Genomic DNA, 13,918 nt, shown 5'->3' with positions numbered 1-13,918 from the left:
CTTTGTTGGGAAACTTCCGCCGGGGTGCAAGGAGGGGGAATTGCTCTCCGATGCAGTCGCTCCCCCAGAGAGTGGCACAGGTACAGGCACAGGCCTACCCAGCCACCCTAGAGACAGCACTCAGGGATCAGACAGCACCCACGGATCAGACGGGTTTGACGTCCATACCGCAGCCGCAGTCGTCTTAGACTCTAGCAGTATTTGTAAGGTTCCCTTGGATACATATGGACCCTTAGGCCAGGGATCCAGTGCAATGCTGGTGGGAAAACCTGACATTGCCCATCAAGGAATCTTAGTGCGCTCAGGAGTTATTGACGCTGACTTTAAAGGTCAGATTTGTGCTATGGTCTCCACGCAAAAACCCCCTGTCACCATTCCTGAAAAGACCTGCCTTGCTAAATTAGTGCCTTTTAAGTCTTGTGTCCCCAGGATAGAGCAACAAACTCACGAAGATAACGGCAGTGGATCTACGGGACTTCCGCAGGCCTTCTGGACTGCAGACATCTCTGACCAAAGGCCACAGATGACATGTACCCTGATCCTGCTGAACCCCCGTCCACCCTGGACTCAGCTTCGAGGTTTGATTGATACGGGTGCTGATGTAACTAACATCTCCTTCTCTGCATGGCCTCCCTCATGGCCTTTAGCCCCAGTGGGATCGGCCATCGCAGGATTAGGAGGAGCCACACAGAGCTATTGAAGCGAACGGCTTGTGGTGGTGAAGGACTCAGAGGGGCACACAGCTACAATTAGGCCATATGTTACTACCACTTCCCTTAACCTTTGGGGACGGGACGTGTTGGCAGCTTGGGGAGTACGGATTGGGACAAATTTTTAGCAGGAGTCACTGTGCGTAAGGGTGCACAGTATCCTACACTGCCTTTGTGGTGGTTCATTAACACACCAATCCGAGTCAGACTCTGCTGAGTTAGTTGAATTAAGGGCTGTTATCATGGCTTTTCAATGATTCTCACAGGAACCTTTGAATTTGGTTACTGAAGCTGACTAGCAAAAGCTTTGTATACAATTAATCACCTTACAGTACCACAAAATTCAAATAATCCTGTTATTCTGAATCATTTTCTCTCATTGCAGTCTTCAGGCGAGACACAATTGCCCCAGGTAAAAGTCTGGGTACGGAATTTACTCACTAACCAGTGGGAAGGCCCGCATGAACTTATCGTTTGGGGTCGTGGGTATGCTTGCGTTTCCACAGATACTGGGATACAGTGGCTACCTTCAAAATGTGTTTGCCCTGACCTACGGCACCAGAGGCAGAACAGGCAACCTCCAAATGATGACCAGAACGCCAACCATCAGGCAGATGGTCCTTCTACAGGCAGAGACTGGGATGGTCCTTCCACAAGCAGAGACTGAACTTTAAATTTCTTGTTATGGAGTCAGATAGTTAAAGCCTCAAAGACATATTTAGAATTAATAACTGATGTAAATTTCTATTTAGGATTAATAGTAGAGTTGTTATCAAACAAAAAGGGGGAATTGTAGATACAAAAATGCTGCTAGCGAGGATTTTCTTGCTATTTTCTACGCCCGTGAGAGACTTTTCTCTCTCACAGAAGAGGTAGCAGAGTATGTAAACAACCAAGCCACCTGCAACCTTGAAAAGTCTTGTTTATGGTATAGTAGAAAGTATTTTGACAATGGATGTTTTAGGATTTTAGCCAATCACCCCAAGGGGTGGCTGATCCTTTGTCCAATTAGACTATGAAGAAAAAAGTCTGTAAAAGAGTTTGTAAAATAATTAAATAAATCAATCTTGCTGCACAAATCCTGCCTGCTGGATCTTCTCTCCTCCTCCTCCCTATGGCTGCGGGACACGGTGATATACCCTAGGGCTCAGGCCTGCGGTAATACATCAGGGTAGGCAATCATCCCTGCGAGTAACCAGAGTTTCCAGATGCAGTGACAGGACTAACAGATACTTCCCTGCACATTCACAGTTCCTTGCAATAAGTAAGGGGGTTCAGTCTCCAGAGGCTTCACCCTTCTTGCCCGGGGGAGGAGAGCACAGCTGTTAACTTTGAACAGTGCAGAAAATCACTTCTAAATGACTCCACACTTAATTGCGCAATAGGGATTTACATCAACAGCACAGTGGATTTTCCATTGCCAAGCCATCGTTTCCAGCTGTTTCCAACTAGTATCATGAATATATATTCTAGAGATGACATGAAGCTGGAAAGAGGGCAAGCTCCAGACATAGTTTTGGGGAACAGCAGGGCTCCAGTTACACATCTGTAGCCCTGCTTGCATCCCTGGGGACTCGGGCAGCGAGGTCTGTTGGGAACCCCAAGCCCAGCACTCACTCCTCGTATTTGTAGCGCCATTCGTTGGTCCCAGCATCGTGCTGGAACAGCAGCGGTTTCCATTCCGTGCCGCTTTCCCTCCGCTCCCGGGCAGCATTCCTCTGCTCTTCTTCCAGCACAAACTTTTCCTGCGTCGCCTTGTGTTGGTCACCTTTGTTTATTGCACTGGTGACGTGCTGCCAAAGCCTAGGAATAAACAGGGAAGGAAGTTGAACCACGTTAGAACCGACAGTATTTTGCCAGATGGAACTTTAGAGCAGAAACTTGTTGGGTCTGTTGATACTCCAGTGGAACTGCGTCAGGATTGCTCAGCCTCTGTTTTAGCTTGTAAGTGAAAGGAACTGAGAATGGCAACAGTGAATGATATACTAGTGACCTGCTGAAGTAATCTTCTCTTAGATAACATCACCCACAGTAATCATTAAATTCCTCAGTGCCGTCTGTGTGTGTCATAAGGAAGTTGTGTTCAACTCACTGAGATCTGTGGCCGCTTTAGAGGTGATTGATGGAGAATCTGTTCTGTTTCTCATCCTTTCAGGCATTTCTGTTTAGAAGCCTTTGTGTCAATGTCCATCCCCAAAACAAAGGCTTTATATTTAAAGTTCAGAAGCTCTGGAAAATGAATTCATGTGCACATCTTGCAATTTCACATACAACATTGTACTCCTATGTAGGATTAGCAACCAGGTCTGTAGGAAGCGAATTCAATCCACAAACAACAACATGTCCTCATGCTCACAAGCTGCAAGCACCAACACAGGTTTTCACTTGTATGTGTTTGCAGCTGCCAAAGGATACCCGATCTGTCATGTAATCTGCTCTCACTATCTGCCCTGGGGACAGGATCTGCCTTTATCAACACCTTTTTTTTTACTGTAGCAAGCTGTGATCAGCCTCTCCATACTTCCTCTAATCAGAGCACTTTAATCATCATTTCAGATTGGAAATACTTCTGAGACTAGCAGCTAGCCCTCCTAAAACATTACTGTATGCTTTAGTGCTTAGAATGTGCACAGGAGATCCAGGCTGTTCCAGTATTCCCAGCTCCTCAAAACACCCGTCCGCAATTTAAAAGATGAATTAATTACTGCATTTAATTTGGAGCTTGTGGTGAAGCTCTTAATTTAAAAGTGATTCTGAAGCTTTCATTATATTTCTATCACCGTACATTAACATAGCACTTCCAAAAATGCAGCCTCTTAGATAATTCACTGAACGGAAAGCAATGCCTTCCTTCCCTTTGATTTTTAACAAGCCACTCCTATATTTCTCAATATGAACCTTTTCTCCCAGAAACAAAGAAAGGAAACTCATTGATGGGGATGCAGGAGGGAGGAGCAAAATCACAGCCTCAGAAAACACCGTGGTGGTGTAAAGCCTGTCCTAAGGAATGCAGCGGTGTAGAGAATGAGTCCTTTAATTCCAAGAACCTTAGAGGGACAGCACAGAACTGTCTGACAAGGGCAAATTACTCCATCAAGCGCTGCATGTGTCAGACAATGAGACCCTCTACAGTGAGCTGCATGATGGTATGAGCTTCAGAGATTCTCCAGCAATTGCAAAAATAGGTGATTTTCAGCACTGCAGGAAAGACTAAGCAATTCAGGCAGAATATAACCTGGACTAGATGGGAATTTATTCATGCAACTGTCAGCAGAATAAGGAGCTTGGAATGTCTGTTATGGATCTCTGTAACTCTCCCTTTCGCCTCCTTCCTTTGGATACATGTAGAATTATTTATCTCTGACAAATAGTGAGTCAGCAAAGTGAGTCAGCTCTGGCGGCTAACTCTGGTAAACAGAGAACTGGAGATTCTTTGCCAACAAGACCACGATTCTCCTTTAAAAGAATCTTCTTCTGTAGATGAATAGATAAACGCACTGTGGTCTGCCCTGCTCTGCAGAGTTAACAAATCTTCTCTGTAAATTACAAATACAGACTTTATTGCCCATAATGCCCACTGCTGTCCAGAACAAACTAAAGCTTCATGTGTTTTTATTATCATGCAATCTCTTTCTTTACCTTTATAAAAAGGGGAATCTTTTTAGTGCGATGTGATCCAACACCAAAATCAGATGTTCACGGAGAAGTGGACAATGTAATGCAGAGCCAGGCAGCAACTGCATGTGTTGGCTCAGGATGTCAGCTGGGGCTGGCTGAGTACAGTGCTGAGGAAACACACCTAGTTTGTTTAAAGCCACATCCACATAACTTTGCTCAAAACATAATGCTCTTGGTCAACAATTGTTCAGTGTGCATTAATCATTCCTTTATTTTCCTAAATGTATTGGGTTTGCACAACCTGCTATTTGGCAACAGGGATGCTATGGAGGTGGTTTGCCATCAACGGTAATTGATGAGTATTTTCTCTCAGTCCTTAACTCACGAACCTTTCATTAAATTTTCTCTCCTCTGTCCAGCTGCAGAGGGGAATGAGTGAGCAACTTCCAAGCGTACCTGGTATCTGACCAGGGTCAAATCAGGACACAAAATCATGAGTCAGAACTACATTTTTAGGTAACCTAGATCACCGTACAAAGCCCGGCGCAGACTTCATTGGAGATCTCAGCTGAGATTATGAGGCAGGGTTAAGTATCTCTTTAATTACATTAATTCATAAAATCCTGTTATGTGGTTCAAAGTACTGCTCTGCAGATGCCAGGAGTTCCCACAATTTCTACATCTACTTTAAGAGCTTGTGGTTGAAATAACCCTTCTTAACAAGATACCCAACCTCAGGATGACATCCTGCCCTTTCATGAAATACTCCAGCAGTTACAGTGATCTCTGGAGTCCAGGTGGAACTGTTATTTTAAGCAGATAAAATGTAGCCTCCACTATTTCTCAGCCCAGGTCTATTTCAGAGCTGTACTTCATGGCAATACTCCAGAGTCAATAGCCTGGAAAGAATCAGGTAAATGGCTGGGTAATATGTGCTGACAAAGCAGGTCACTGCCTTTCTAGGACTGTGCTGAGGAACTGGAGGAGCCCTGCTGATCAGAACCTTGCTTCCAGCAGAGAAGCAGCAGTGAGATGTTCCCCAAGCTTCCTACCTCTCTGACTCAAAGTCTGTCTGCTCCTCAAACAGCACAATGTGGCGCTTCAGTCTCTGCCTTCTCACTTCGCTGGTCGGGTTCCAGAACATTTCTGTGTTCCCATTTTTCAATTCATTTATATGCACTTCCCCATCCTGAGAAGGAAAATTAAATGGAAAGGTTAATGACAATCAGAAAGCCAAGACAGAAATTAATCCTGACAAATCAAAGCTGCTCCTGGATGTTGATAAAGGATACCCGTTGATTAGGAGGCTTCTTTCCTCCTCTATCCAATAAAATCTCACTGCCTGAAAGTTTCTGAAATGAATGAGGCAAGGCATTGCCAGAAACAGTGGCTGAATTGATCATTAATCAGAGTAGAAAGCAACCTGGTTCCTTCTGTTAAGTCTTGTCCCCAGACCTGAGTGCCCACAGAAGCCGTAAGATGCTCTTCATCCACCACTGTTTCTCCCAGCTACCACCCAGCATATATAAACAAGATCCCCAGATCCTTTTTCAATATTTCTTCTGTTCCTCAATGCTGAAATTTCACACAGAGCCTACTGAAATTCCATCTCCTAGAAAGGAAAGCTAAAGCTGAGATCTCTTCCACTTTTTTTTTTTTGTGTGTGTATGTTTCAGGTTTTTCTATTCTTGCTCCCAAATTTCATTTAGCACTTCAAAACGCCAAGGGTCTTCAATCCTTACTCCTTGCCAATTTAATTGGCAACCAACTACCAGCTGATCTGAGGCTGGCTAGACATTATTGCTGTGTCCCTGCTCTGCTAATCTGCTTCCCAGCCTTGCTCACAGAGCAGCAATGCCATGGAGCCAGAGAAGGAAGTTTACAGAGTGAAGAGCCTGACACTGACTGCGAGTGGAATGAATCTGATGGTTACAGCTGCTGAGCAGTGCATTGGTGCCATTCAGCTGCCTGGTCACCGTATGAGTATCAGGTAAGTCTTATTCAGGTCATGGCTATTGGCTTTGCCTGTAGCTGCCTAACTTCTTTGCATCCCATCGGCTGCATTTCTCCCCCTGCCCTGTTCCCTGAACTGTCACTCAAAGTCATCACATCTTCAGCTGTGAAATGCCTTTAACCCTGAGAAACTCTCACTCCTCCTCAAAGTCTCCCTCAGGACTTCCTCTGTCATGTCCCAGTATGCTAGTTCTAGGACTGATCCCAGGTCCCCAAGAGACCCCCAGTGTGGATAGGACGAGGCAGGCAGGCATTATCAAGCACCACTACATGCATCTCTAAGAAGCATGTATACAAGCACTCAGCTCCTGCTGTGATCCTAGGACTGAAAAGCATTGTGATTTGCTTCCCTTCTTTATTCAGGTGGGTTTTCAGGTCCTGAGGCAGAGGATTTACCTTTCAGATGCAAGGTTTCTGTCAGGAAACTGGATGGTGTCAGAGAAAAGCCAGGAGAACAGGCCAATACTCCCAGTGGGGATGGAAGAGAACCAACACCATCCTTACTGCTGCATGGCAGCTCCTCTGTTCACAGCACACAGCTGCAAGCACTGACTTAGGAAGCCACCCTTCCAAAGCCATTTAGCTTCTTTTATACGTCCCTACAGTTTTGTGCACCACAAACAACCACGACAAAGAACCAGGGAGAAGTGTATAAGCAGAAGGCTGGGAGCTGAGCACACAAAATCATGTGGCTCAGCAGGGCCCCTGGATTAGGGGCTCTCATGGGTGGTGTTGGCAGGACCCACTGCAGACAAGGTACTCCACAGCCCAGCACAACTCACCACTGACAGGGCTCATCCTGCAGGACAGGGAGCTCAGAAAGGAGCAAATCCCTTGTACATGTAGAAAGGGCAAATCTCCCAATTTCAAAATGGTCATTAGCTTTTTATGTAAAACGACAGATTGCGTGATAGGATGAGTCCAGTACCAAGGCTACACTGTGGTTAGGACTTCAGTATAGAAAGGGCTTTATCCAGGCACATTTCACCTGGCCTACTTTAAATACCTCCTTCAGGATGAGACAAACCTTGTCTCAGAAGTGGCAATTTCTATAGACTAGAAAGGGAGCACAGGCCAACTGTAATGATAGTGTAGATGTCCAAATGTTGCTGAGGGAAATGCCTAGGTGTCCAGCCCAAAGCTAGGGCTCACTGCTTTTGTTTCAGGTACTGGGAGTTCCAAACAAAATTAGACTACATCATTCACTGTGCAACTTTATTCTTGCTGGATTTTGGCTTGAGGGTAGCTTTGAGTGAATCGCTTATGTATACTGGGTGCACAAAGGTGCCAGGTGCTCTGCTGGCTGTTCTGAGCTGCCCAGACAGCCAGCACCCTCACCAAATCTCTGTCTCTGTCCTTCAACTGATGAACAGGGTAGCAACTGTCTTTTACCATAAAGGTTTGCTGTGAAAATAATGAATTCAAGGATCCCCATCTAACTGGGGAAATACTGAACACACTGGACAAAAGTAAGCCTCATGATCTTTGCAATCACACCTAATACACGCTCTATCTCCTGCCATCAGTGCTTGTCCTAAGCCTCAGACCCTAAATACAGAACCATTGGCTTTGATGGAGACGTTCCTAATTCCCAGCTTCGCCGCGAGCTCTGGGAGTGCATCATTACTCATACTGTACGATGGTTGTGACAGCTGAAGCATAAATGATGTGGGGAAGTACCTTGAGAGGTGTGGCCCAGGCTGTCTCACCTGCATGCCCTGGGGCTGGCAGGACTGACTGAGCTGCCAGTCCTCCCCCGAACCCTGCAGCTATGGGCACATAACCGGTCAGCAACTTCAATTAACAAATGTTACCCAGTGTCCAGTGAGACTCGCTAGCAGTTCCTCTCCACATTTAATCTTCCCCGAGATCTGATTAATGCTCGTGCTGCCACCGAAGAAGGGCTGTCAGGGGAGAAGAGAAAGAGGAAATGTGGTCAAAGTGAGGACTGGAAGGGAGCCAAACAGTGATGCAATAGGAGGGAAGAAAGTGCTTGACTTCCACTATTTCTGTGGTTAAAGCACAATTGAACATGGATTTTGACTTTCACATTGTGTCCTCTTGTAATACCACAAACACTGTAGTTGCAGATAGAGAGATAAGCCTTGAGGTGTATTAACACTCAGGAGTGCAAGACCTCATCTTTATTAGAAATATCCTTATTTATTGTCAGCCAGACATCAGGATAAGTGTATGTGGGCAACTCCTTCCCACTGTCCAGAATCATATTACAGTTTGCAGCCTTGTCCCAAGAAAAGGAGCAGCACTAGTGGTGACTCTTCCTGCTTATGGGACAGCAAAAGCAGTGTAGCAGTGTGTGAAGAAGCTCTTGTTAGCAGCAAAAAAACCCCACAAACCAGTCAAGGAAAAAGTCCCAGAACAATGGAAAATTCCACCCATCTCCTGGATGCCAAACACAGAAAACACCAGTGAGAATGTGAGCAGCTCTTCTATTCACAAGAACACATCTCTTCAGACATTTTAGCAGGCACTTTCCAATAACATTTGTGCAGAGAAACTTTGTGTGTGTGTGTGTGTGTGTGTGTGTATGTGTATCTGTGTATTAAATAACAATATAAACCCAAATTTCACACAACACCCATGGATAAAATAATTGCACTTATCTCAAGCATCAATCTGTGCAACCCAGCACAGATTGGTACATAGCCGAATTGTACAGGTACATAGCCAAATTAAAAACAAAGTTACGGCGTTTACCTTCTCACAATTCTACTAAAAATAGCAAGGAAATGATGCAAGAAGAGTATGTAATTAAGTCATGGCAACTTGCTGAGATACATTTGTATGAAGTATACTGTTTTCAAGCCAAAAAGGAAGCACTTTAAGCTCTGAAGTGTTTGCAGGTTTGAGATGCAATTCCCCCAAATCAGGGAAATATCTCACTGTCCATAAGCCAGTACACCAGGCCTATGGGAAGAACAGGTTTTAAAGACAAGCATGTACAAATGTCAGAGAAGTACATGGAGCAAGAGTTCCCTTTGTAAGGGCAAATAAAGACAGAAAAATATAATTGCCCTCAAAAAACTCACAGCTTGCAAAAGCTTCCCCTAATTCCAGTGATCTCTCACATTTTTGTTGGCTAAGGCTGCAGCTCTGAAGTCCTGCAGTCTCTTAGTTCTCGTTCTTTCATTTTATGCTCAGGCAAGAAATTGTTTGTTGGAGCAGAAGGGAAATGGATGCTCCTTAAAAAGCAACCTAACTGCCCAAGAAAAGTTACAAGTTGCCACTTTCCCTCCCAAATTTTAACACATCTAATAACAGGAATGCTCAAAGATGTCTGCAGACCACAAACTTGCATCATCAGGCTTTCTAGGGGAGGGACCAGCTACATGAACAAGTCAGTGCAAGACTTGCCAGTGTGACAGGCACTTAGAGTTACCTGCCTGACAATGGGCTCTCACCTTGCCATCAGGGCAAGGTCCTGTAGCCCTGAGAAACACAAGGTGCAGCTCACCATAACCCCTGCAAGGTAAGAGTACAGGTGTGATGGCTGCTGGAGAGCTACCCCAAAGATCCACGCCCTAACTTGTCTCAAAGTACTTTGTACACTCACTGTATTTCACAAGCAAAACTAATGGTCCCTGCCTAAATAGAAGCCAAACTTTTGGAACAAAATTAGGCCAGTAGCCACTGGTAGTGAAAAAGTCATGCAAAACTAAGGCTTTCTGAGGTCATTTTGAATTGCATAAGGCAGAACTGACTACAGGGTGATACCTTCTCTCCAGGCAGGTCCCACCCTGGTGCTGACATATATTGCTGGTATAGAACTGATCTGGTGTGTATGGTCAAACCCTGCCTGGGATGCAGGGTCAAGCCTGAGACCCACTCAAAATGGGGGCCACAATGTCTCTTACCTTTAGTTTGAATTCCAGTTCTGCCCTGTGGTTAGTTTTCTCACAGTCAATGGTAACTTTCCCTCCAAGCTCCATTGTCATGGTACCATATAAAAGTCCTGAAAGGGAAAAAACAGGCTTAAGAGAGGCCCCAATGGAAGCAACCTGCTGTCTCAAGTCAACCTGGGTCTTGCCAACACACTGTGAAATTCATTACTTGGCTTAAAGTTTTGAAAAGACAGAACTGGAGGTTTCTAGGAAATGGCTGTTTACTATAAGCATGAAGGATCTCCCCCTCAGCCCATATTCCCCATTTATAACACCAGCTAGGAAATAGCTTGACTGACAGGTGCTGTTAGTGCACCTGTGGCAAGCTGAAAGCGGGCCAGGAAAGATAAGGAAAGTTGTACCTAGCAACCTCATTCATACTAGTGCTTAAACAGACCCAGCCAGCTCTCTCAGGGTGACTGAAGAAGAGAGAAGTTGTAATAGATTCACCACAATCTGGGAGACTAGAGGTCATGCAGGGGACTTCTCAGAGATGTTTACCATTTGCTGAAGAGGTCATTTGCAGAAAAAGAAAAATTTGTAAGAAAAAGATTTAAGCACAGGAATACTTCCCAGAGGGCATGATATTATGAGGTTACTGTTTTCAGGTACCCAGGCCCTTCTAAACATAAGCTTAGAAGTCAATGTGCCAAGTTAAAAAATATTTAAACCCCAAAACTGGATTCAACTGCTGATTTTATCTCTGTGGTGCAATGCTTCCTGAGGAGCAGTGAATCAGCAGCCATGCCTCAACCTCAGCACACACTGGCTCCACAGAGCAAAGCCACACAGCAGCAGGTGTCAGCCTCACTGAGGCAGCTCATACTCTGAGAAATACAATGATTAGAGTAACAAAGAAATGGCAAGAGAAGTCAGGAATTCCCTTTATTTTCAAAAAGCCAGAAAATGTATCAAACAATTTCAGTGTTAACACAAGAAAAAACTTGTTATCCTCAGAAGCTCAGAAATGTAGTCTTATTCTTTCCATCTTCACTTTATCTGCAGTGCATGTACCCAGTATTTTTCTGTTTCTGCATAGCGTGAAAACTAACATTGATGGACATAATTCTCTCCTGGGCTACACACAGATAAACCAGAAAGACTTCCGCGAGGATTATCTCGCTGCTGAGCGCTATGACTGGTGTGGAGCTCTCCGGAGTTACCAGTCCCTGTGGTGTCAGCTACTTGAGAGGGGAGAGCCAATGCAAACTTAGACAGGAAGACACCATTTTGTTACTCTGTTTGCTTCCTATTTGAAGAGTCCTACCTTACCTTTACAGTGGGCATATGGCATAGTGATTATATAGTCTTCCCCTCTGTTTAGAAACATAAGCTTTGCTTTCCCATCCAGCAGCGCAGAAAGTGAATTGCCTAGAATTTAAAAAAACAAATACATACACCTTAAAAAATGCACATTATACTTGGTCCCTCCTCCTACTTTAGAAAAAGCATTTCCATTTAAATGTAGGTCGCTAATGAAAGAAGAGATGTGAAATGCTCGTAATTCAGGACCCTGCAAACCATGCACAGCTGGAGGCAGACAGTTGTAACAAACTCTTCTGTACTGCTCTTACTTGCTCTGGCACTTAGCCCCTCTTGCTGAAATAGCAGTAGATTAAACAGGTCATTAGTTGGGAGCTAAGCAATTTCTCAGGTCCTCCTGTTCTCACAACTTTTCTAGTTGTGGATGATCCCAAATGACAAATGAAATTGCCAGCAGGACAGCAAAGACTAAAACTGTGTCAGCAAACACTCTTAGCAGAGGACAGTAATTAAGAAATGTTTGTCTACACAAAAAAACTATTTCAAATAGCAACGCTGTTTCAGAGCCTGGAGTTGTGCTGTTTCCATTGACATCAAAAGACTGGAGGGCATTTTGAAGCTCTGGCGTTCAACTCTCAAGAGTCTGGCAGCCAGATAAAGGCTTAAATGTATTCAGAGGCTTTTGCGTTTGTTGGCTGGGGTGTTCACAGAGCTATAAAGTGACTCATCCATGAGCCAGTGCTTACTGACAAGCCCACACATTCTTATGAGCCTTTGCCTTATGAAAAACAGATTTTTAAAGCTCTCAATCTTTCTATCTGATTTTTTATTTAACATCAGAGTGGTGTCACACTGAAATGGTGGAAATGGAGCAGACTCAGGAGAGCCAAGACAAGGAATCAGGCTATCCTGGTGATATAGTTGTCAACCATTTCTTTGTTCCTAACCCTCAATACACCCAGAAATTATTGAAAAACAAACCGAAATGGATGCCACAACATTACCTGGCAGAGGCCTAGACTTAATGCCTTACCATAGAACTTGGACCTAGCTAGAATGCTCCCAGTAATGCAGAATCCATCCTTCCTATTGCTGACGTGAAAAGCTGACACTGGTGGGTGATGGGACACCTAGGATAAAATCAGGCAAAGGTCATTTAGAGCAGTCTGCACAGGCCAAGCAGAGGAGGCGGATGCACACTAAAGGGGGGGAACATGATACATGACACCATTACGTATGAGAGCTTTATACATCTAATCTTTCTTCCCCACCCTGTATTTTCTTGAGCTTGTGCATGTGAGATCACCTTTAGGCCAACAGGTAGAGTGTAAGGTTTTCAAGACAATACATGAACAGTGCAGAATTTTAGCGCAGCATTTGAATAACCTCCATGAAATGCATGCAGTGGCTGAAATAAAAATTTTACCAAAGCTAGAATTATCTGATTAAACAGAGCAAAATGTATGTGAAACAGGGAGTCCCTCTACAAAAGACAACACAGTTCTCAGATCCCTTTACTAACACTGTAAAACTCAAAACTGTAATTTGTCAGGCCAGTTAACTTATGAGCTCTGTCCTCTGTTTAATCACAAAGACATAGAGATAAGCCCTCTATTTACTCCTATTAAAATCATCATAGAAAGTTTAGAAATAAAAGATGGAAGGAATTTGTTGTATGTTTTATGCCCTTTTTGACAGAGGCAACACAACCCCCATTTATTAACAAGAAGAAAACAGTAGGGGAGAATCCCATGGAAAAGGTCTTTATTGAAGAAGCTGATATTATATATGGGAGACCTGCTTTTATACTCTTGAGTGCCCAGCAAACCTCACAAAATTTCCGTGCATCTGAAAAGAAAAAAGATCAGCAGCCGTGCAGTTACCCCATGTTCTGCTCTGACTGTTTACACAGAGCTCCAGGTTCCTCTCCTAGAGTGAGACGAGTAGTGTGTTTCTATGCATAGAGGTGCAAGCAGGTTGGTGTTTGCAACACCTGAGCATCCAAAGCAACTTACCTGTTCTGCTATGTAAAATGTGTGACTGTTCGTCTGAGGGTGAAACCAACAGCAGCGAAATGTCTCTCCCAGAATAGGGTTGTATGGCTTTTTTATTCCCTGAAAAACCAAGTAATCAAAACCTGCTACAAATGAAGATTTGCAATCCAATGCTACAGATGGCCACAAAACAATATAATAATTTTTCCTCTAATGTTTTAGACAAAGTCAATCACAAGAATAAAAACTGAAGAATTGGTCACATATCCTTCTAATCTAATCTAATCTAATCTAATCTAATCTAATCTAATTTTTAATCTGAGCCATGGATTAATCTGCTATTCTCACCAACTTAATATTTAATACTGCCCAGTCAAAGCCTAACAAGATGATTGAACTTTACTACTGCTGCTACTCT

At 44.0% G+C, this 13,918-nt stretch overlaps 1 protein-coding gene across 2 annotated transcripts in view; it reads right to left on the bottom strand.

Moving 5' to 3' along the window:
- Positions 1 to 13,918, bottom strand: part of OSBPL5 (oxysterol binding protein like 5) — a gene marked incomplete at its 3' end in the record, with an annotated part of 170,814 nt that overhangs the window by 6,408 nt on the left and 150,488 nt on the right. For both annotated transcript variants that reach the window (XM_082284502.1, XM_082284501.1), the window contains exons 13-19: positions 13,522 to 13,620; positions 12,540 to 12,636; positions 11,516 to 11,614; positions 10,217 to 10,314; positions 8,156 to 8,245; positions 5,381 to 5,517; positions 2,328 to 2,513 (exon numbers count right to left, since the gene is read on the bottom strand). In XM_082284502.1, coding sequence (XP_082140628.1) covers positions 2,328 to 2,513; positions 5,381 to 5,517; positions 8,156 to 8,245; positions 10,217 to 10,314; positions 11,516 to 11,614; positions 12,540 to 12,636; positions 13,522 to 13,620 — 806 coding nt within the window. The remainder of the gene's footprint in view (positions 1 to 2,327; positions 2,514 to 5,380; positions 5,518 to 8,155; positions 8,246 to 10,216; positions 10,315 to 11,515; positions 11,615 to 12,539; positions 12,637 to 13,521; positions 13,621 to 13,918) is intronic.

This window comes from Coloeus monedula (assembly GCF_965178545.1).
Source record: "Coloeus monedula genome assembly, chromosome: 6".
Taxonomy (NCBI): domain Eukaryota; kingdom Metazoa; phylum Chordata; class Aves; order Passeriformes; family Corvidae; genus Coloeus; species Coloeus monedula.
Note: the sequence above shows the minus strand (reverse complement) of the source record. Positions and strands in the feature narration are given on the sequence as shown.